Raw genomic sequence first — 21,749 nt, 5'->3', positions numbered from 1 at the left:
TTTGAATCAATGATTTTTGGGACAAAAATATTTTAAGCAGAAACCCTTAACAGAAACTTGTATTCACTCTTGTATGGATGTTGTCTCTTTGTTGAGTTTGCATTTATTCTAGGAAGGTTCTAGTCAGAAGACAAATATGGATGATAAATAACACTTTCCTGCAATAGAGAAAGATATTTCATCACAAACAAATCAGGTCCAAAGCAATGAAAAGTTTCAATGTGTTATTTGTAAGAAATCATTTAGCAGAAATAATAACTTAACTAGACACATAAACACATACAGGTGAAAAAATATCGCATTCTTTGATGATTTAAACTTGAAATTTAATATAAAAGCCATTTATATGTGAAATTTGTTGCAAATCTTTCAATCAAAAAGGTACCTTATTAGAATTCCAAAAAATACATGAAAACGAAAAACCATCAAAAACGGATTCCGGATTCGGATTCCAAAATTGGCCAAAAATTGGGCGGATCCCAGATTCGGATTGCCAACCCTAGAAGCATCTTTAAAATCAAGGTCTAATGTGATGTAAGTATGTCCTTAAACTATATAATATCCTGTAATTTGGTAATTTTGAAAATATAATTATGTACAATTTTGTTTAGACTTATCAAAGTATCAATCTGCTCATTAAATTCTGACTCTATACAAGTTTTAATGCTCGTAGTCCTACCTTCTGATTTTAAAGCTTTGCTTTTTATGGATGTTGTCATGAATGTTGATTACATTAAAATATAAAAAAGGTACAATAACAAACAAACATTTATTGCAAATTCAAGTACAAAAATATCCATAATAGAAATCACATGTATTTTTCTATAAATATGGCAGCATTAGTTTTCTTCCTGATATAGCCTCGCAGTTGGTCTGGTCTCTGAAATAAATAAATACAATAGTAATTCTCTTAAGACTGTCTTATGAGGTCAAATCAGGGATGTAAAGGGATAAGACAATGGCCGATAAATTGATGTACAACCCCAATGATGATACACAAAATTACCCCTTCTTTAAGTTTTCCCCCCTCTCTGAGTTTAGATACTGAATTATATGAATACCTATAAAATGTTTAGGTATAGTATTTTCGTCTTTCTTAGTATTAAAGAATAAAGATAACTTAACTATGAAAATGTAACTTAAAAAATTTTATTTTTGGTTTAATTAAAAGATTTTAAATAATATTTAACATCATTTAAAGTTGCACATACTAAAGGAAAACTTGCTTAGTTTCACCAATATTAATAAGATGATCTTGGAAGTCCCAACATTTTAAAAAATAGTTTCTGTCGTTTATTTCAGTATTCTAGGTTATGAAGTAACAGGATGTATTGTATCTGTATTCATGAACAGCTTAATCTCATAAACAGCTAGACAGATCTTTCCATAATGGTTCAGTAAAGTCTGTATAGGCCCGGGGAAGGTTTAAGGCTATTTGTTGAAGAAAAGATGATTAGGGGCCGGGGGGGGGGGAGGAGGGGTGGTTCTCTCTTACCTGACCCGGAGCCACTGAAACACATTGACCAGATCCTAGGTTGGGATTTCTACTAAAAACCTGAATATTTTGATCAAATAATTCTTGCATTTTGACTTATTTGTGCTTTCCCTACAAAGGTCCATCGAAAACTTACTCTTCACCCTTTAAAAAATGAATTGAAAATTAGGGGTTTTACTTATAACTAGGGGTTTTACTTTAACCCTGAGGGGATAACCAGTACCCAATATATTATATATAACCTTCGTAAGTATCCCTCCGTAATTTTCAATTTATTTCAAAATAAGAAGGGAGGGGGTTTGTGCTCGAATTATCACTTGTTAATCGAAAAAATGTTATTTACAAACCAGGGTAGAGTTTCGTGAAGGTTTTTTGATTAGTTCAATTCAAATTATCGTTGCTTTTGGCCAAAATGATGAATTTTTAAATTAACTTAACAAAACTGTGCCCTTCACGATAAAATATTTAAATATAACTGTTTAATATTTAGATATATATATTTTTAAACTTATAATCTCTTATTTGTAAAATTTACCTCTCTTGTAAATTTAGCTGACTCAATGATTTGTTCATCTAAATATTTAAAGTTTTAAATTACGTACTTCATGATAGGTATTAATTTTTTTTTTTTTTTGGGGGGGGGAGATAACCTTAATAGGAGGATTATTCAAGTTTTGGCCGGGGAGTAATGGTGCAAAATTTATTCCCCTACAAAATTGACGAGGAGAGGGATTGGGTATTTAATTTTTTAAATAAAAAAATGGATTCATATTCGTTTTATTTGATTGTGAGGATATCCCCTCCGAGCACCCGGCCTTTTGGACGTCACTGAATATGAAATGGAAACTAATGTATAATGTATATCATTTTAAGTTACTATTGAATGTTTTGACTTCTTTAAAAAGCTTTAAGTTTATTTACCTTGTCTAGTTTTATAAAGTTGAATTATTCTGGAAGATTCTTGACATTTCCTCTCCAATTCTTCTATCTCAAACTTTAGTTCTCCTTAACATTCAAGTTTTTTTTAAAAATCTCTTAACAAAAATTCTACTAATGGTATTCTATGAATTACCCAATAAATTTCCAGAGCAGCCTTGGGTATGTAAAGAAAAGACAAGAAAGTTTATAGACATGTTCTCTCATTCCTTGGTTCTTTTATTACAGCTTGATTGGTTGGTTCAAAGTAGTGTAATGCCTAAAATTTAAGCCAGTAATTTAATCTAACTTTGATAATCACCATTGGGGATGTACATACAAGGACGTCAAAGCTTTTATTTTGATAGGTACAAAATCTAAAAAGAGGAGTGGAGCTTAATTAAAGTTTTTTTTAGGTGGGTTGGGGGTAACATTTCTAAACTTCAAGAATGTGAAAGTGATTCATATACATCTAAAACAAATTTATTTACCTATTGTGTTGTTTTGGCTTCGTAATCTTTCCTCTTTTGAGGTCAATTCAGCTCGAATTGCTTTTTCCCTAAGATATTATGTTACTAGAAAATACAGTATGTTATTTATATAATATGAATTTATTGACCTATAACAGCTTAAAGAATGGATCAACATGATCTGTTCGCGCGTTTTTTTTGTAAACTAATACCTGGCATCATGTTCTAATTGAAGCCGACATTTAATTTCATCTAAATCAGATTCCAATCTTCTTGTTGAATCTTCCCTTTCAGCCTCCAAACGTTCTCTTATGCGATGCTAAAAAGTGTAATTATATACTTTTAGTACCTACTGAAGCTACCATGTAATTGTACAAGCCATAAGATTTTTTGTTTTTCTTTTAGTTATTAATTTACCTTATAGATGTAATGTATGAATATGATATTATCCCTCCTAAATATTATCTATACCTGGCTGTTGAGCTGAGCCTCAAGATCCCCAATAGTCTGTATAAACATAATATTATCCCTCCTAACTATTATTTATACCTGGCTGTTGAGCTAAGCCTCAAGATCTCCAATAGTCTGTATAAACATAATATTATCCCTCCTAAATATTATCTATACCTGGCTGTTGAGCTAAGCCTCAAGATCTCCAATAGTCTGTATAAATATGATATTTTCCCTCCTAAATATTATCTATACCTGCCTGTTGAGCTTAGTCTCAAGATCTCCAATAGTCTATCAACATAATATTATCCCTCCTAACTATTATCTATACCTGGCTATTGAGCTGAGCCTCAAGATCCCCAATAGTCTGTATAAACATAATATTATCCCTCCTAACTATTATTTATACCTGGCTGTTGAGCTAAGCCTCAAGATCTCCAATAGTGTGTATAAACATAATATTATCCCTCCTAAATATTATCTATACCTGGCTGTTGAGCTAAGCCTCAAGATCTCCAATAGTCTGTATAAATATGATATTTTCCCTCCTAAATATTATCTATACCTGCCTGTTGAGCTTAGTCTCAAGATCTCCAATAGTCTATCAACATAATATTATCCCTCCTAACTATTATCTATACCTGGCTATTGAGCTGAGCCTCAAGATCCCCAATAGTCTGTATAAACATAATATTATCCCTCCTAACTATTATTTATACCTGGCTGTTGAGCTAAGCCTCAAGATCTCCAATAGTGTGTATAAACATAATATTATCCCTCCTAAATATTATCTATACCTGGCTGTTGAGCTAAGCCTCAAGATCTCCAATAGTCTGTATAAATATGATATTTTCCCTCCTAAATATTATCTATACCTGCCTGTTGAGCTTAGTCTCAAGATCTCCAATAGTCTATCAACATAATATTATCCCTCCTAACTATTATCTATACCTGGCTATTGAGCTGAGCCTCAAGATCCCCAATAGTCTGTATAAACATAATATTATCCCTCCGAACTTTTATCAACCCATCCTCTGTCTCTTCTAACTTGGATCTGAAGAAGAAATATTTATGGTGTGGTTTCATTGGTCGCGGATATTTAAATGAAATTTATTAGATTGATGTAAAATTACACTGGGGTTTCCATCAATGTTCCTAGCGAGCACAGAACAACACTCCTCATTATATTTGAAACACATTGAAAATATGGTGTTTCTGGAAGGGGAGGTTTTTTTTACTGAATGCCAAACTTCCGCGAGAGGCCATAACCCTGTGGAGTTACCTGTACCAAATATAACCCTGTGGAGTTACCTGTACCCAATATAACCCTGTGGAGTTACCTGTACCCAATATAACCCTGTGGAGTTACCTGTACCCAATATAACCCTGTGGAGTTACCTGTACCCAATATAACCCTGTGGAGTTACCTGTACCCAATATAACCCTGTGGAGTTACCTGTACCCAATATAACCCTGTGGAGTTACCTGTACCCAATATAACCTGACCTAAAGTAAAAACAAACACACGAAAAACTGAATTGGGAATGGGGTGGGGTTTTCTGTGCTTGACTTAGCACTTTGTAGGAAATGAATATTAATTCTAATAAGTTCAAAAATAAATACCTTAGTTTTTTATTTTCATCTTCAAGAGTTTGGCAATGTTTTGTTCTTTCTTCACTCTCTGACTCGTGTCTAATTAAATGGTCTTTAAAGAATCGAAGACTAAGATGTTCTACAAGATATGCGACTGTCTGTCTGCAGAATTTGCTTCCAATTTTGATTTTCTGTATGTTTTATCAACAACTCTCATCTTTTCTTCTTAACTTTCAGATATCTTCCTATGCCTGTTTTTCTTTGATAAATTAGACCATGGAAAAAACGAAGTAGCGGGTTTCGACGTATTTTCACAGTAGCTTTTGATAGGTTAACTTAGGTTAGCTAAATGTAAATGATTGCCCCGCAGGGGCTAGAAAGAGGAGAGATTTTTTCACTTCGCAAAGAAAGCGTTTTTTTTCCAGTAGAAAATGAACGTAAAATATAGATTTTTAAAAGAACAGAAAATTTATAAACAAATAAACTATGTTTTTAATCATTACAAGCTTTACTGCTATGATATATGTTCATCCTTGATAGAAAAAAATGATTCTTACCTCAACATCACGGCATTCAAATCACGCTCTACTTTTGATCTCTTAGAGTTGGAATCAACTAATTCTAAAAAGATTATTTGGTTGAAGAATTATTTTATCCAGTTGATTTAGTTTAATATCAAATTTAATTTTAGGATATTGAATTGATGATTTTTCACATACATATCTAAAATATAGTTAATTTAAGATATGCCTTTAACATGGAAGGAAGGGGACATTAAACTTAATTCGTATTGGTACCCAATGTTTTATGATAATTTCTCTAATTCCTGTTAACATTTTGGTACATTTATTGAACATTGATGAAATTATATAAACTTTTAACTTTTATCTTTATCAATTTTCTTCCTCTTTTTTTGTGACAACGGAACATTTCCATTAAAACTCATTTTGTCCATATGTCCGTCCATCCGTGATCCTAGCTGTTGTCTTAATTGTTACTAAACAGTAAACATTTAACATTTACCTATTTGTAAAGCAGCTAATCTCGCTTCAAGATCTTCTTTAATCTAAAAAAATAATTGTTTTAAAAAAGCGTTTTGGTGATTTTTCGAAATTTAGCTAGATTTTAGTATTAAATGTATGAGAAATGTATGGGCATATCAACGGGTGCAAAACAAAACCGTGCAATTTTGGTAGGTTTTAAAACAAATGTGTAATAAACGGGTTGGTGTCTTTTTACCTGAATTTGAATTCTGGCATTATCATCTGCCTGGCGTTTTGTGTCCTCTTCTGACCGGCGCAGTCGCTCTATTCTTGAACCTGTGTCACCAAGCTCGATACTCTGCAAGAAAACATACGAAATAAGTTTTATGTTAATGTTTTGATACATCTAGAATCAGTCCTTTAATAACGAATAGCTCTGATTGTGTCCTATCTATGATATTTGTAACAATTAGGTATAATCATCACTAGTACTGCTGTAAGTAATTTTTAAATAATTATTATTTTTTAGCTCATGCAACACCAATTCTAAACATGGTTTAAGAATACTATTATCTTAAGTTTTGTGATGGTGATTTCCAGGACAATTGGGCACTTTATAGCATTAGAAACAAATCATTATCTATATTCAAGTTCAAAAATACAGGTATGTCTATAGCATGCATCCTGTTATAGTTTAATTTGATCAGACTTTGAAGGTTAAAATCACTAAATTGTTGAGCTTCTCTTTTAAACCAATTGTTTATTATTTTGAAAAAACTGAGCCTTACCTTGGAGTGTAGCTCTTTCCTAAGCGACTCTAATTCTGCTTTGAATCTAGACTCAACTATTTTCCGCTCCTCTTCAATTTTCGCCACTTGCTCTTCTATTAAAGATCTTATCCTTGTTTGCTGTCGGTCAACCTAACACAAGGATTATTGGATTAGGTGAAGAAGACAAAGTTTTTTTTCTTTAAAAAAGGGCAGAAATTACTTTCCTTAGATTTTACCTCGGATTGGCTATATAGGTATAAGCTAGAATCGATGTTAAGGTGTATATAGCAGCGTCTTAGCATGCTTTAAGAATAACTTGACCTAGGGTAATCATATTTTAAGTAATGTGTTTGTTTGAAACCATTTTCATAGATTTACTCGTTTAAAGTGCAAAGTACTCATACTAAGTAATTAAATATCAGATATAGAATCAGGTTGTGTCAAGTAATTTTAAAAGAATGCCAAGACGCCTCTATAGACATCCGAACATCGAGTCCAGCTCATACCTCTCCCAACTGAGGTAAAATCTTATGAAGGTAATTCTGCCTTTTTAGAAAAAAATTCTTATTTACATGACCCGGATTAATAGAATGTCATAATGCAAGCATAAATTAACATGAGATTGTTATTTAAACAGAAAAAATATAACTAGTATAAAGGAAAGACTTTATTTTTCCCAAAAGAAACTTATTTTCCAAGAAAAATTGAAAATAAACCAGGATAATTACATAGGTATATTAGAAGCTAAGTACAAAAAAATTATGGACAGACAAACAGACAAAGAGAATCATAGATAGGATGTTTAGTGATAATGAAAAAGAGAGAAAAAAAGCATACTCACAGTAGAAAATCAAGAAACCTTAATAAAAAAACATGATTTTTGAAGCATTACCGACAGCCAAAATAAGTTGTTTAATGAAAAGGGTAATCTTAAAAATGTACAATTTCAAGATTAAAACCAGTTTTGTTAGCCTCGAGAACCATGGGCTAACAAGACTGGTTTTAATATTATGATTCTACATTTTTATATTCGCAGAAAACTGGATATAATGCGATATGATACATGGCTAAGAAGAGGTTCTAATCCAGTGGATATTAATCGGTTTTAAAGCCATACCGAAAAAAGCATACCTGGCCAGTTAGTTGACTGTTGACAAATTCTAGCTCATTCTTCTCAGCTTTTACTTGCTCCACCACCTAATAAATGGACTTTAAAATATTTGTGTTTTTTTTTCTTTTTTAAGAAAGGTAGGGGCATTGAACTGTAAATTACACTGGTACCTACCCAGAGTTTTTTAATCATATTTTCTTATTTGTTGACTCAAAAAATTAGGATACTTTTATTGAATTTTAATTGGTTGGTTCCAAACTAATAATGTCCAAACTTTGTAATCACTAATTTTAATCTACAGAAGGGGCAATTTTGTTTCGTATTATTAGGATATTACATTTATACCAGTATATTTTATAATCCAATGACCCCTCCGTCCCTGTATAAATTGTTTACCTTTAGACTTTTAATAACTTGATCAGCAGCTTCGGATTCAGCTTTCTTTAGTACATCTACTTGACTTCTCAATGCCTAGGACGAAAAAAATTGTTTTATCCAAAATCTACTGGATGCAGTTAATATTAAATATAGCTAGAATCGGGCAATTTCTAAAAATTATAATTTTAAAATGGCTGGACAAACATTTGATAGGTTCTTTCACACAAAGTGCTTTGAATACTGATAAACCCACACCCTTTTTTTTGAACTAAAATTAAATTAAAAGAGGGAGGTAGTTTTTTATGCCTAATTGCTGCGGAGGGTTATACTTTCCGGGGCCCTTGCACTGTGCTTGATTGGTTCTGTAGTAAGGGACAAGCACAACACGTAAGTTTAGAGTAGCTACGCTCCTTTAATTTTAAGGGTTAAATATGTATTATAAATTTAGACTGCAGGTGAATCCCTTTTGTGTATAAAATAATGTATTATGTTATTTCACCTGGGCTAGGTGCCCCAAATCCCCCCCCCCCCCTCTAGCCCACGGGCAGGTATGGAGGGATAAAGGGTCCCTGAAATGCCCTAGTTATATGCATATCAATAATTAATAATTATTGTGTGTTATTCATTTAACCCTACTATTTTGTACATTATTATTGTGTAGTTAGTTCTGTAAAAAATACACTATTGTAAATACTCTTCCTTTTTTTGTATGTCGGTTATTTCTAATATTAATAATTACAATGGATATGTCATAGGATATTACTTTATTACAATTTCCTCTTCTTTTTTATTCTACCTCGCCCAGAAGGATAACTTACCAATATTTCCTCAGTCTCCAAGTTTGCCTGTTGATCCAATTTTACTTTCAATGCATCCAGCTCAGTTTTATACCTGAAATTTTTATGATTTAACTGGATTCTCATAAAAATGTCACGTGCAGAAACAATTCAATCACAATATTGGTTAGAATGTGTACACATTTTGATAAGTAAGTGCAGGTTTTAAAAGTATAATTTATATGATGTCAGCCATTAAAAGGGAGGGGTCGGAAGTGACACTTTTTAAAACAAAAAATAAAAGTCAAAGGAACTCAACAAAATAAAGAGCCACAGCTCTTAGATTTTGCATGGCAGTTGCTTTAAAGAGGTATATTATGGATCTGTGTAGAAACGGCGGTGGAATCGCCGTTTTCCGCCGTTTTTTTTGCATTTTCTAGCCAAATTAGACAATTTTCAATCATCTGAGATAAACTTTTTATTTCATAAAACTTTCCTTATATTTTCACTTGACACTTGTAATATTTAAAATATGTCAATATCAAAAAAAGTGTCAAGTGCAAATATATCAAACGGCATCATACTTCTAGTATGCATGAGCAGCCTTCTACTTTCCTGTCGTTCCTTTTATTTTAATTTGGCGAAAAAAAGCAAAAAAATCGGCAGGAAACGGTGGTTTTCGACCGGAGTGGCAGTTCCGACGCCATTTCTTCACAGTTCCATATTGTACCTCTTTAAAGCAACTGCCATGTTAAATCTCAGAGCTGTAACTCTTTATTTAGTTGGCTTCCTTTGACTTTTAGTTTTGGTTTTAAAAAGTGTCACTTCCGCCTCCCCCCTTTTATTATTAGGAATAAGGTTTGCTTGGAGAAATGGCCCATAATTATATCAATGAATTGAATGATTGAATCTATATAAAAAAAAATATTTTATTTAATGCTTTTCCACAAAGTGTCTGTCGAGCACAAAACTCTCCCCCCCCCCCCTTAATTTTGAATAACGGGTTTTTTCCCCAAGCTTAACCTTGCAGGGTTGCGTGCCCAGTACATAATATAAGCCAACCTGGCTTAAAGTAAAAAACAAACTATTTTCTATTCATTTCTAAAATAAGTGGATCATTTGTGCTTAATAAGACACTTTGAGGGATAACGCCATTATTTTATGAAATTAAGTATTTTTTATTTTTATCACCTTTTAATTTCATCTTTCAGTTTTGCACTTTCTTTGAGTTCTCCAGATAAAGCTTCTAATCCAGTTATAAACTCAGAAAACTTAAAATATAATTATGCAGATAGATACATAGGGGTAAGACAATGGTCGATAGATTAAACTAACTTCCTATTATGAAAAACCTTCTGTTAATTGAAATAATTGGTTGAAAAATTTAGATCCCAATGTTTATTTTCAACGAATAGCAGAATCAGTTTAAAATAGTTTAAAATAACAGTAAAAAATTACAATATGATTTACAATCTAATGTCCACTCCCTCCTCGTAATTATGTGATAATCACTTAAATGAAAAGCTAATAGTTTATTTATGAAGATTATGGCCTTGTTTGTAAAGCTAATCTTCACTTTCTTAGTGGAAGTCTGTTTGTAGATCGTTCAGCCTGTAATGCTAACAGGCTGGAAGGAATAGGTATTTATCGCATTGTATCATAGTCAGCTTTCCGCGGTTATTAAAATCAAAGATTATTAGATTAAAACCATTTTTATTTTGATATTCGTGGAAATTGTCTGCAATACGATGCTATAAATTATTTTTTTCTTCTTCATAGAACCGGTTATAATCCAGCGGATATCAATCGGACCCATACTGAAAAGTATTTTCTACTTGTAATTATACGTGACTTATCAATACTGTACCTCATTTTGTCCAAGAGATGACATATTGTTTTCATTCATCATGGACCGAGCTGATTCTATAACCTTAATTTAGAAATGCTTTTGGATCATGAAAAGAAAACGAAATAGCGGGTGTCGTCGTATTTTCACAGTAGCTTTTCTCCTATTTCTAGCCGCTGCAGGGGGATCTAATACTGCGGCACCAATTTCCTAACCCTGCGGGGCAATCATTAACATCTACCTAACCTAACTTAAAATAATTTATCAAAAGCTACTGTAAAAATGCGACGAAATCCGCTACTTTTTTTTATTTAAATAAATAAAAAAAATTTTATGGTCAAAAATCTATTTTGGCCACAAGATTATAGCTAAAAAATCTGTATACAAAAGTAACAGGATGTCAGTCCGTGTATCTGTGTGTACATCTACATCTACATATGGTTCTCCTTTAGAGTAAAGCTTCTTATAGGACTAGGGAAGGTTTAAAACTAGTTTGGAGGAGAGTACCACCATCCTTCTAAGAGAAATCACTCCTAAAACCCGCCCCCTTATTTTATTTACTTTAAAAACTATAATTGAAATCTCCCTCCCCTTATAAAAGCTTATTTTTTTTTACCTGTGACAGGTTTCCACGACCTACTTTGATTTCCTGTTCCAGTTGTTTTATATACTCTTCCTAAATAAAAAAAAATATATTGCAGATAAAAGAATAGTATTATTTCCATTGAAGTTTACTAGTGCCCCGGGCCCTCCCCCCCCCCCCCCCTACTTTCAATATAAGTTTTGGAATTATAAAGTTTCGTCACTCTTGTAGGAAGGGAAAACAATCAAGTCACTCAGGTGCGCCGACAAGCAGGACTTTAGAAATATTTTTTGCGATTTTTTGGAGGATCGTGGTACCCTCAGCCAAAATAGCTACAGATATTCCCAGGACGTATGAGAAGCAAAACTGCAAAGGAGAACCATATCGGTTCGGCGGCTAGCAAAATCCTTCGGTACAAACAGAGATCCCTTTACTTTAATATAAGGATTTCCTATGGATAAAAACATTCACTAAAAATCCATCAGGTCAGGACAAGTATGTGAGAAGGATGATTTACTCACAACCTAAAAATTTTACCTGTTTCAGCAAAGCAATTTTCATTATCTCTTTCTCTTCATTATGGATAAAATCAAAGTCCTTAAATTTGATAAGATTCATAAACAATTTTTCTATAAAAAGCAAAGAATACTAAGCTATTAGAAATCGTGGACAAAAATATGCCTAACCTTGAGAGGCTACCCACTGCCATAAATAAACTAACCTAGCCTGACAAAAATTAATGTACAAAGAAACGAAAGACTGCCCCATCTGAAAAATAAGTGGGGTATTATTTGTGCGCAACAATGCATATTAAGGGAAAAGCCAAATTATTCACAAAAAGTTTTATGCTCAAATACCTCAAATCTTCTTGTATTAGAGTGATCAAAGAGAGCATCCTCTTGTGGTACATTTCCTGACCTTCCAACTTGGCTTCTTTCATAACCAGCTTAATATAGATAGGTTAGGTTAACATGGGTTATTTCAGGTTTGGTATAATTTATTTTTGCTGCAGTTGCTCCCAGGGACCTAAAGGGATAAGTCAATTGCTGATAATAATTGAATAACATCCCTGATGATGATATACAAATTACCCCTTCTGTAAATTCCAAACGTTTGGACACTCCACTAAATGAACCGAAACCAATCAAAATTCTATAAAAGTCCCTAATATTGTTAGGAAATCGTTATTATACGACTTTGGGGACCATTGTAATAAACAGCCCAATGTCCCCTCCCTCCTTCAGTTGCTCCACACAACAATGGTTAGGTAATACTAACTAGAATTGTTTAAAATTTCCTACCAATAGTTTAATAATCTACAAAAGTCAGGGATAGCTATTCTAACCGACAATTCTACAAAAAATCACAAAACCTTATATTTATCTGGTAATACATTTTGTTTTGTCATGTAACTAAAGAGGGGTGGGAAAGAAGGGGGGGATAATGGGAAGGGGATTGTGGGAAAATTTTCCTTTAGAGTTGTTTGTCAGAATATCATTCCCTTGTCCCTGATAAAAGGTGTGTTTTTTATTATCTGAATTCTCTATTGACCTGTCCCTTAAGATTCCTGGTAATGATTGTTCAATTTTGTAAAGTTTTTTTACCTTGTAATTGTTGGAAATGTTCAAATTGAAATGGTTGTGAACCATAAAGTTCTCTTCTCTGTAAATCTCTATAAAAACAATAAATATTTAGGTATTACTTCAAAAGAAGGTGTATCAACTATTTTTTTTATAGCTAGCCGGTTCTTTTAGTAAGTAGTAGATGTAATTTTTTTCATAGAATTCAGATATGCAATCGGTTTTTTTGTAGACCTCTTATTTTTTAAGTAATTTAAGTTTTTTAAAAAAATAATTAAGTCGGTTTTAAGGTACTAAAACGCAACAAAATAAAACAAGAAAATGGCCAGTAAGAACAAAAATAGTAAGATCTTTAATTTGACACCTTACTTTTAAAATTCTGTTGAGTAATTATTGAAAAAATCTATTTTTTTAACCTCGGTTTAATAAAAACTTTAGGAAAATCTTCAGGAAAATTTTCTCTAGAAAGCTACGAGCAAGTTATATTCTTCATAAACCAGTATTAATTAACTTAAACGCTCAAAGAAACAGTTTTTTTTTATCCTCCGGAAAGAAATTCATTTCTATCCGAAAGCAGGGATTGGTGTATCCTTTAGGTATTTTTTTTGTCCGAAGAGCAGAGATTAACTACTTAAGTATTCTTTACTCTTCATAAACCATTATTATTTAACTTAAACGCTCAAAGAAACAGTTTTTCATCCTCCGGAATGAAATTCTTTTCTATCCGGGAGCAGGGATTGGTGTATTCTTTAGGTATTTTTTGTCCGAGAGCAGAGATTAGTTACTTAGGTATATTTTTCTTAGGTATCATCCCGAAATAAAATTCTTTTCTTTCCGGAATGGATTAATAGTTCTTAGGTAGTTTCTTACGACTCTCTTTCTTAAGTTTTCTTAGGTTTTCCTTAACTTTCTTAGGTTTTCTTAAATATTTTATGATGTATTTTGAACGGGTTGGATTTAAAGTTGCTGTTCACCTATCCTTTGTTAATTCTACTTGATAACATATATGTAAATCATTCGTGAGTTACAAGAGTATTAACTATATTGTTTAGATTGTGCACGACGGCATTCGCAGGTGGTACGGGAATCCAGAAGGGAGGGGCTGAGGAGAAAGCTAGGGGTATAGCCTGGCACGGGGAAGCAAGATAATAACATGTTCTTTTGGCTATAATAAAACAGAGATAGTCAAGTCATAATTGCATATGGCTGGCCAGCAATAGTGTCCGCCAACACCGAGGTCACGCTCCAGCCTGAAGGGCTACGACTGTACCTGGCCATACGCGCAGGACACCTGCCACAATATTGAAAATTATTATTATTATATGTTGTTTATATGTTGTTCTATTCGAAATCATATTCGAGTAGGACTTATTTTATTTTATTCTCGAACTAGTCCAATGAATTAAGATGGAAAATAAATTAACCCATCACTTAAATTATGTGTAATATGAATATTTAAATAACATGTTAGTAACTCGATTGGCGGAGTGTCCAAAGATCGGGGATAAAGCTGTATGATCTTATGGTTAATAAATGATTTGATTTGATTTGATTTGACCTAAATATTTTCTCAAACAGACATAAAAAACATGGGTTCATATATACCTTTAGAATCAGAAAAATATTACGAATCCATTGTAAGCAAAATTGAAAAAAAGTAAAAAAATAAAAAATTAAACAAATGGCCAATTGTATTTTTTGTTCAGGCAACACTATCGTCTTCCCTTTTTTACCCCCTCTTTACCCCCTTCCCATTTTTATACTCAATTCAAGAATTAAGACGTTGCCTGTACAATATAATATGATATTTTCATATAATTCCTTTTATTGTAGTTTATATACTATATTGTAAACTTTTTTTTTCAATTTTGCTTACAATGAATTCGTAATATTTTTCTGATTCTAAAGGTATATATGAACCCATATTTTTTTATCTGTGAAATAATAAAATTAAGTTCAAAGTTTTTATTCTCGTGGGTTTAAAAAAATCGATTTTTTCAATAATTACCTGACAGAATTGAAAAAGTAAGGTGTCAAATTAAAGATCTTACTATTTTTGTTCATAATGGCCATTTTCTTTCTTTTTTTTGTTGCATTTTAGTACCTTAAAATCGACTTAATTTTTTTTTTAAAAACTTAAATTACTTAAAAAATAAGAGGTCTACAAAAAAACCGATTGCATAACTGAATTCTATGAAAAATTTTACATCTACTACTTACTAAAAGAACCGGCTAGCTATAAAAAAAAAGTTGATACACCTTCTTTCTGTTATTAATTTTTTGTTTCCTAATACCTTTATAATAGGGGTAACAAGGGAGAGAGGAGCCTTTAGGTTTTTATTACATTAATCCCCAAAGTTTTATTGAATTTTAATTGGTTGGTTCATTAAGTTAAATGTCCAAGCGTTAAAACCACTTATTGTATGCTACAGCAGGGTTAATTTTGTGTATCATCTATGGGGAATGGGGATTTACATAAATTTATCAGCCACCGTCTTCTCCCTATAGATCACTGGAGAAGATCACCTACCCTCCATAATGTCATTTTTTTAAAATTTAAGTGGTGGGGTCAATTGCACGACAGGGCAAACACCAAAATATTTACCTAAAATTTGTCTGTGTGGCATCATTTTGAGTTGATAAATTGTGCCATGAATTGTATCTTTTCTTCTTTAACTACAAAAAATTTAAATGATTTTTTATTTCTTGCCCCTCCTCCTGATTTATTTTACCTTAGGTTCATTATTATAAATAGTATACTTATTTCTTACCACTCCTCCTGATTTATTTTACCTTAGGTTCATTATTATAAACAGTATGCTTATTTCTTGCCACTCCTCCTGATTTATTTTACCTTAGGTTCATTTTTATAAACAGTATGCTTGTTTCTTGCCACTCCTCCTGATTTATTTTACCTTAGGTTCATTATTATAAATAGTATGCTTGTTTCTTACCACTCCTCCTGATTTATTTTACCTTAGGTTCATTATTATAAACAGTATGCTTATTTCTTGCCCCTCCTCCTGATTTATTTTACCTTAGGTTCATTATTATAAACAGTATGCTTATTTCGTGCCCCTCCTCCTGATTTATTTTACCTTAGGTTCATTATTATAAATAGTATGCTTATTTCTTGCCACTCCTCCTGATTTATTTTACCTTAGGTTCATTATTAGAAATAGTATTCTTATTTCTTGCCACTCCTCTTGATTTATTTTACCTTAGGTTCATTATTATAAATAGTATTCTTATTTCTTGCCACTCCTCTTGATTTATTTTACCTTAGGTTCATTATTATAAACAGTATGCTTATTTCTTGCCACTCCTCCCGATTTATTTTGTTGGAATAATCTAGATTTTGTACCAGTCTCTTCATCATTATCTAAATAAAAAACGTTATAAGAATCTGCGACACACAATTATTAGACCATATAATTTCCCTAAAAAATCAACTATTTAAAGCTGACCTTATATGAATGAAATAAAAAATAATTGCCCTTTTGTACCTTTAATTTTAAATGTGCTAACCAATAATATGGCCGGATTGTTCCTACACTGTGTTCTAATTGGACAAATTTACTGATTAGGGATCTTGATTTACTATATTTAGTAGTGATGTTGGCTAGCAGTTGCTAGTATATCAAATTGGCATCAATTTGTAAACTAGATGTGAGTAAACTTATTAATTTGGTAACTGCGTCTTTATAATTTATATTATTTGGTAAACATGCGTTTACTTTCATTTGTTAGCATTAGCTAGCAGTTGCTAGTATTTTAAATATGTCAACCCTGCTTGTTGAATTTGACTAAGATTAGGTGAAACTTTCATAATTTTTGGCAACCGTGCTTTTTTTCCTTTGTTGGATTTGGCTAGCAATTGTTATCAAAATAGACTTGGCAACCTTGTTTACCTTTTCTTTGCTGATGTTGACTAGCAGTGAGTAGAATTTTTAATTTAGCAACCGCGTCTTCATACTTACTCTCATTATTATCCATTATTCACTGAAATAAATTGATAAGAAGCTAATTATAGGGACTATAAAAATGACGTTATACAATACAAATGACCAATAATAGGCCAATACACAGATTTATTTATACATTTCAATTGACCAATAGATTGCCAGTATGACGTCACTTTTATCGGTTGATAACTATAGATGCAAAATCACGTATCTAGTAAAATTTAAACAAATTTTAGTTTTCTTATTTGTACATATATTGAACAGGAATAAAAAGAATACAGTTTAATACAGCAGAGCTTTCTATTAAAACAGCTATTTATCTGTTTGCCTAAAGTGGATGGTTCAGAGATCTGAAGGGGTAAGACAGGATGTATGTATTTGTATATATCCCATGATGACAAACAAATTCACCCCTTTTGTAGACTAAAATATTGGTTGTAACTGCTAATTCTATCATTATCATCAAAAATAAATGCATGAAATGGAAGGCTGAAAAAAAACTGTTTTACCTCCTAAATAAAAAACACAAACTATTATGATTCTAATCGATTTCAAAAATTTTCCTAAACCAATTAATAGATTCGGAAAACTAAATAATAAAAAACACTCAAATCCAATAATAACTTTTCTCGTATTCATTCGAATCCGGTGGATAGGAACCGGTTCTCATCCATACGAAAAAACTATGTCTAGAGTCGTATTATATCCAGCTTTCTACGAATATAGAAATGTACAATCATAAGATTAAAACTATTTTTTTTAGCCGGTGACTTCGTCACCTCGGGGCTAAAAAAACTAGTTTTAATCTCATAATTGTACATTCTATATCCGCGGAAAGCCGTTTATAATACGATGCGAGAAATAACTATTAAGGATATATTTTTATTATTTTTAATGTTGATACTAAATAACTACTAAAGGGATACTAAAATATTACTGTAGGGCTTTCTCAAAATATTTGTCAGAATATGAATAACTTAAAAACCTTTCATTTATTTTATTATGTAAATACCGCAGCTTTCCTTTTATTTCCTACCTGTTTTATTCATATTTTATCAAAAGAATTAAATAATCGTTTCTTTCTTTTCATGTAATTTTAAGGGAACTAAAAGGATAAGACAATGGCCGATAAATTGATATACATTCCCAATTATGGTACACAAAATTACCCCTTCTTTTGATCAAAATTAGTGGCTGAAACGTTTGAACAGAACACTCGACTTAATAAACCAACCAATCAAAAATCACTAAATTCCCTATTACCAGTACATTTTACAGTCTAACGTCCCCCTTCCTTCTTGAGGAATTACGATATAAATTAATAGGCATTGCGCACCTTGCATCTATGGGCTTTATATTCGAAGGCGTAGGAAAGGACTTAATTATTTAGCCCAGAACCACTCTAAGACTTAAATCTAAAAAGAAGAATATCCCAAAACCATCCTTTGAAATATTTGAAGCTTCAATGTAAAAGAGAACTATGTCGGTTAAGTGGTTATCAAAATCCTAACGCATAGAAAAAAAACTTTACTACTGTGTATTAATAGATTTACAAGAATACAGTGGCATGCACAGGGTTTAAAGTAATTTTGCCAGGGTGGTGGATACACCACCCCACATCCCCTTCTGCACGCCCCTGTATGAATTTATGAGTAAGGGTGTGAACAAGTTATCACACGGGGATAACATTATTTGTATACACAGATAACTAGGTCCTTTAGGAATCCAGGGATAGGACAATTGAAGGAAAATTCTAAATTTCCCAAAAAATTACACTTAAAAGATAAGACAATGGACGAAAAAAGATGCACACTCCCCAATTGATATAAAGAATGAGGATTGGACTGTAAATTTAAAATTATACTGCTACCCAAAGCTTAATAAATACATTCTCTTATTCATAACCTAACTCTTTGGGTACTTATATAATGTATTATATAACTAGTGGCTGTGCTCCTATTGTATAGTAGCTTTGTATTTATAGGGTGAAGGTGGGTGCAGAAAACTAACATATAACCATCCTATGACAAATGTGAAGCTGCCCTAAAAAAGATAACTCAGGGAATATATTGTATGCCTGATAAAAGCACTTAGACGGCTTAATGATTCCTTCCACAATTTCAGGTCAGCTTTTAGGCTATTTTGAAGGGTCGTTTATCTATCTCTATCTTTTTAAGACATTGCTCCGAGAAAATTTTTAAATAATTATAACAAAATACCTCTTCTTAAATTTAACTCCTGCAGTCTATGAGTGTAGCTTTCAGTATATAAAGTTAACAGCTGGTATATTTGTTGATAAAACAATTATACTTCCATTTATGAACTTCATAATTTTGTTTTAAATGATCAAACTTTCGGACAATGCAATAAATAAACAAATATACATGAATAGGCCAATAGAAGTGAAATAATGTCTATTTATCAGGTATGGGACCCATTGGTCTATTCACCTTTTTGTTGTCTTAGACATATAAATATATAATAAATAGTTATTTCTCGCATCGAATTATAAACTGCTTTCCGCGGATATAAAATATACACTTATAAGATCAAAACTGGTTTTATTCTTATGATTGTACATATACAATGTACATTTTATTTTTTTGTAGAAAACTGGATATAATACGATGCTAGATAGATTTTTTTTTGTATTGATAGGAACCTGTTCGTAATAAAAGTTTTAATTAATTAATTTCCTCATTCGTTGGTTGGTTTCAACTAGCTGTGTCCAAACTGTTAAAACAATAATTGTTATCAACACAGAATAAGTCATATTGTTTTGCTAGTTGTCTTATCTCTCAGAATCATAAAAATGACTAAGTTGTCCGAATTAGCTTGAAATAAACCTTAGTAATTGTTTTCAGGTTATGTAATAATACAGTTTACGCCTATAAATATAATATTTAAGATAGTAATACAAAATCGTAGATTTTTGAAATAACGAAAATAGCAAAATTTAATCCTCCTATTATATAAGGTAGTAAGCTTTTTTTCTGTTGCGAAGGATCTCACTAACCGCAAAACCAAGCTTCAAGCAAGTGAAGTTTCTTATAGGTCCAGGGAAGGTTTTCAACTATTTTTGGGAAGGGTATCTCAAACTCCCAATAAAATCTAACACTTCTTCAAAAAATCTACATTTTCGAACTCAAATTGAATATGGTACAGGGTTCGACTTTTCCCCATCCCACATTAATATAATAGTACAATTTTGTGAATTTGGTCAGTTTATTTATAGTCTTTATTTTTAAAATTACTTATTGATATTTGTATTATAAGAGCAGATACTTAATTAAGTTATGACTTTTGTTCTATTCTTATTGTCGCGCTACTTTTGGATAAGATTATCCTTGTTTTATTTAATTTTTGAAAAGTAGTCTTTGTATTATATTCCATGAAGCCTTATTTCATACAAAAACGTTGTCTATTCTTTTGTGCTTTTTTTTTTCGTTGTTTTATGTGTGATATTTGTAAATTGAATGGTAAAATAATTGGCAACTATTGTTATTATTATAGGTTACTGTCTGGGATAAAGGGAAGAAAATTTATCTCTCTATCATTTTAGAAGCACAAAAATAAGAGTCCTTGTCGGGGAGAGAGGAGCAAATAGACTTTTAAAAATACTTCCCCAAAGGTTTTAAAACTTGTTCTGTCATTTGTTAGCTTACAAACTTTGGGAGTTTTGCTTAAATCTTAAAGTATCCATCCATAATTTTGTTTAGAGAGGTAATTTTGTTTATCATAATTGATGATTACAATAATTTATCTTCCATCCTACCACTGCACTGGCTTTTATATTTTATATTAGTTTTTTTTTTTATTTTGCAGAGGCTTAATTTTTCATAAATTTGCCTATTTCTGAATTTATAGGTGATAATTTTAGTATGTCTAAATTGAAGTGAAAATATCTAAAATAGCCAACATTAACCAAGTAAAGATTTTATATAAATATAATCTAATTAATATCAATAATACATAAGATTTTAATTTTACAATCGCTATATTTATCACCGTAATATAAAAAAAACACTTTTTTTAACAGTCAATCAACCCTTTGATGACACGATCTTATACAAGAGGTGTTATATAACATATTATAGTTTGTGTGTCGTGCAACACAAAAAAAGATATTTTAAGAGAAGTTGTGGTCCAAGTTGGAACCCACCTCCTTCCCAAACAAGCTTTAATAATCCTAATGACGTGGTTTTTTACAATTTAAATATAACTCCTAAATTTGGTATCTAGTAAAGCAAATTATTTGTTATAGTATAGGAACAACGATAATTTTAGGTCTTTGATGCTTGAATGGAAATAAATATATATATCATTCCTATCTTATGGTCAAATTTTATTGATAAAATTATTGATTTTTGTACAGTTAACTTTTATTGCACCTATAACATTACTCATTTTAATAAGAAGTATTTTCTGCACTACTAGCTTCTAAAATATGATATATTTTATAATATTCTTTTAAACATTACATTATCAAATCAGTCAGACAGACGAAGATTAACAAATATAGAGTGTCTCCTTTTTTTTATTATTCAATATTTAGTAAACATAAATACTATTTAAATATATTTTTAAAATCTAATTAAATTTAATAAATGCTTTAATCATTTAAAATCCGCCAATACACAAGTAAATTATAGTCTATTATTTTAAACTTACTTTGACGTTTGATTAGCCTATGATATTAGAATAAAACAAAGAGGTGGAAGGGTTAAGATAACTGTATTTCTCCAACCCGTGGACCCCGTGCCGACTTTTATTGGGTCTTTGATTATTAGCCAATAGCTACGCAAATTATGTATTAACACAGCCAAGTCGCTAC

The 21,749-nt window shown here is 31.5% G+C and overlaps 1 protein-coding gene across 1 annotated transcript; it reads right to left on the bottom strand.

The window, feature by feature from the left end:
- Nucleotides 1-755: 755 nt before the first annotated feature.
- LOC145319123 (uncharacterized) lies at nt 756-16,948 on the bottom strand. Its single transcript, XM_080160983.1, has 24 exons — nt 16,862-16,948; nt 16,232-16,332; nt 15,556-15,626; nt 12,975-13,042; nt 12,228-12,316; nt 11,908-11,967; nt 11,404-11,463; nt 10,809-10,871; nt 10,133-10,212; nt 8,984-9,056; nt 8,184-8,258; nt 7,808-7,873; nt 6,695-6,826; nt 6,163-6,264; nt 5,947-5,989; nt 5,481-5,544; nt 4,954-5,022; nt 4,282-4,384; nt 3,093-3,199; nt 2,902-2,969; nt 2,417-2,500; nt 2,031-2,068; nt 1,496-1,555; nt 756-880 (listed from the first exon to the last, which is right to left on the bottom strand). The coding sequence occupies exons 1-24, from the start codon at nt 16,944-16,946 to the stop codon at nt 809-811; spliced, it is 1,833 nt and encodes a 610-aa protein (XP_080017109.1). The 5' UTR covers nt 16,947-16,948; the 3' UTR covers nt 756-808.
- Between the last annotated feature and the right edge of the window lie 4,801 nt (nt 16,949-21,749).

This window comes from Acartia tonsa, chromosome 5 (assembly GCF_053477335.1).
Source record: "Acartia tonsa isolate MP-2025a chromosome 5, ASM5347733v1, whole genome shotgun sequence".
NCBI classification, from domain to species: Eukaryota; Metazoa; Arthropoda; class Copepoda; order Calanoida; family Acartiidae; genus Acartia; species Acartia tonsa.
Note: the sequence above shows the minus strand (reverse complement) of the source record. Positions and strands in the feature narration are given on the sequence as shown.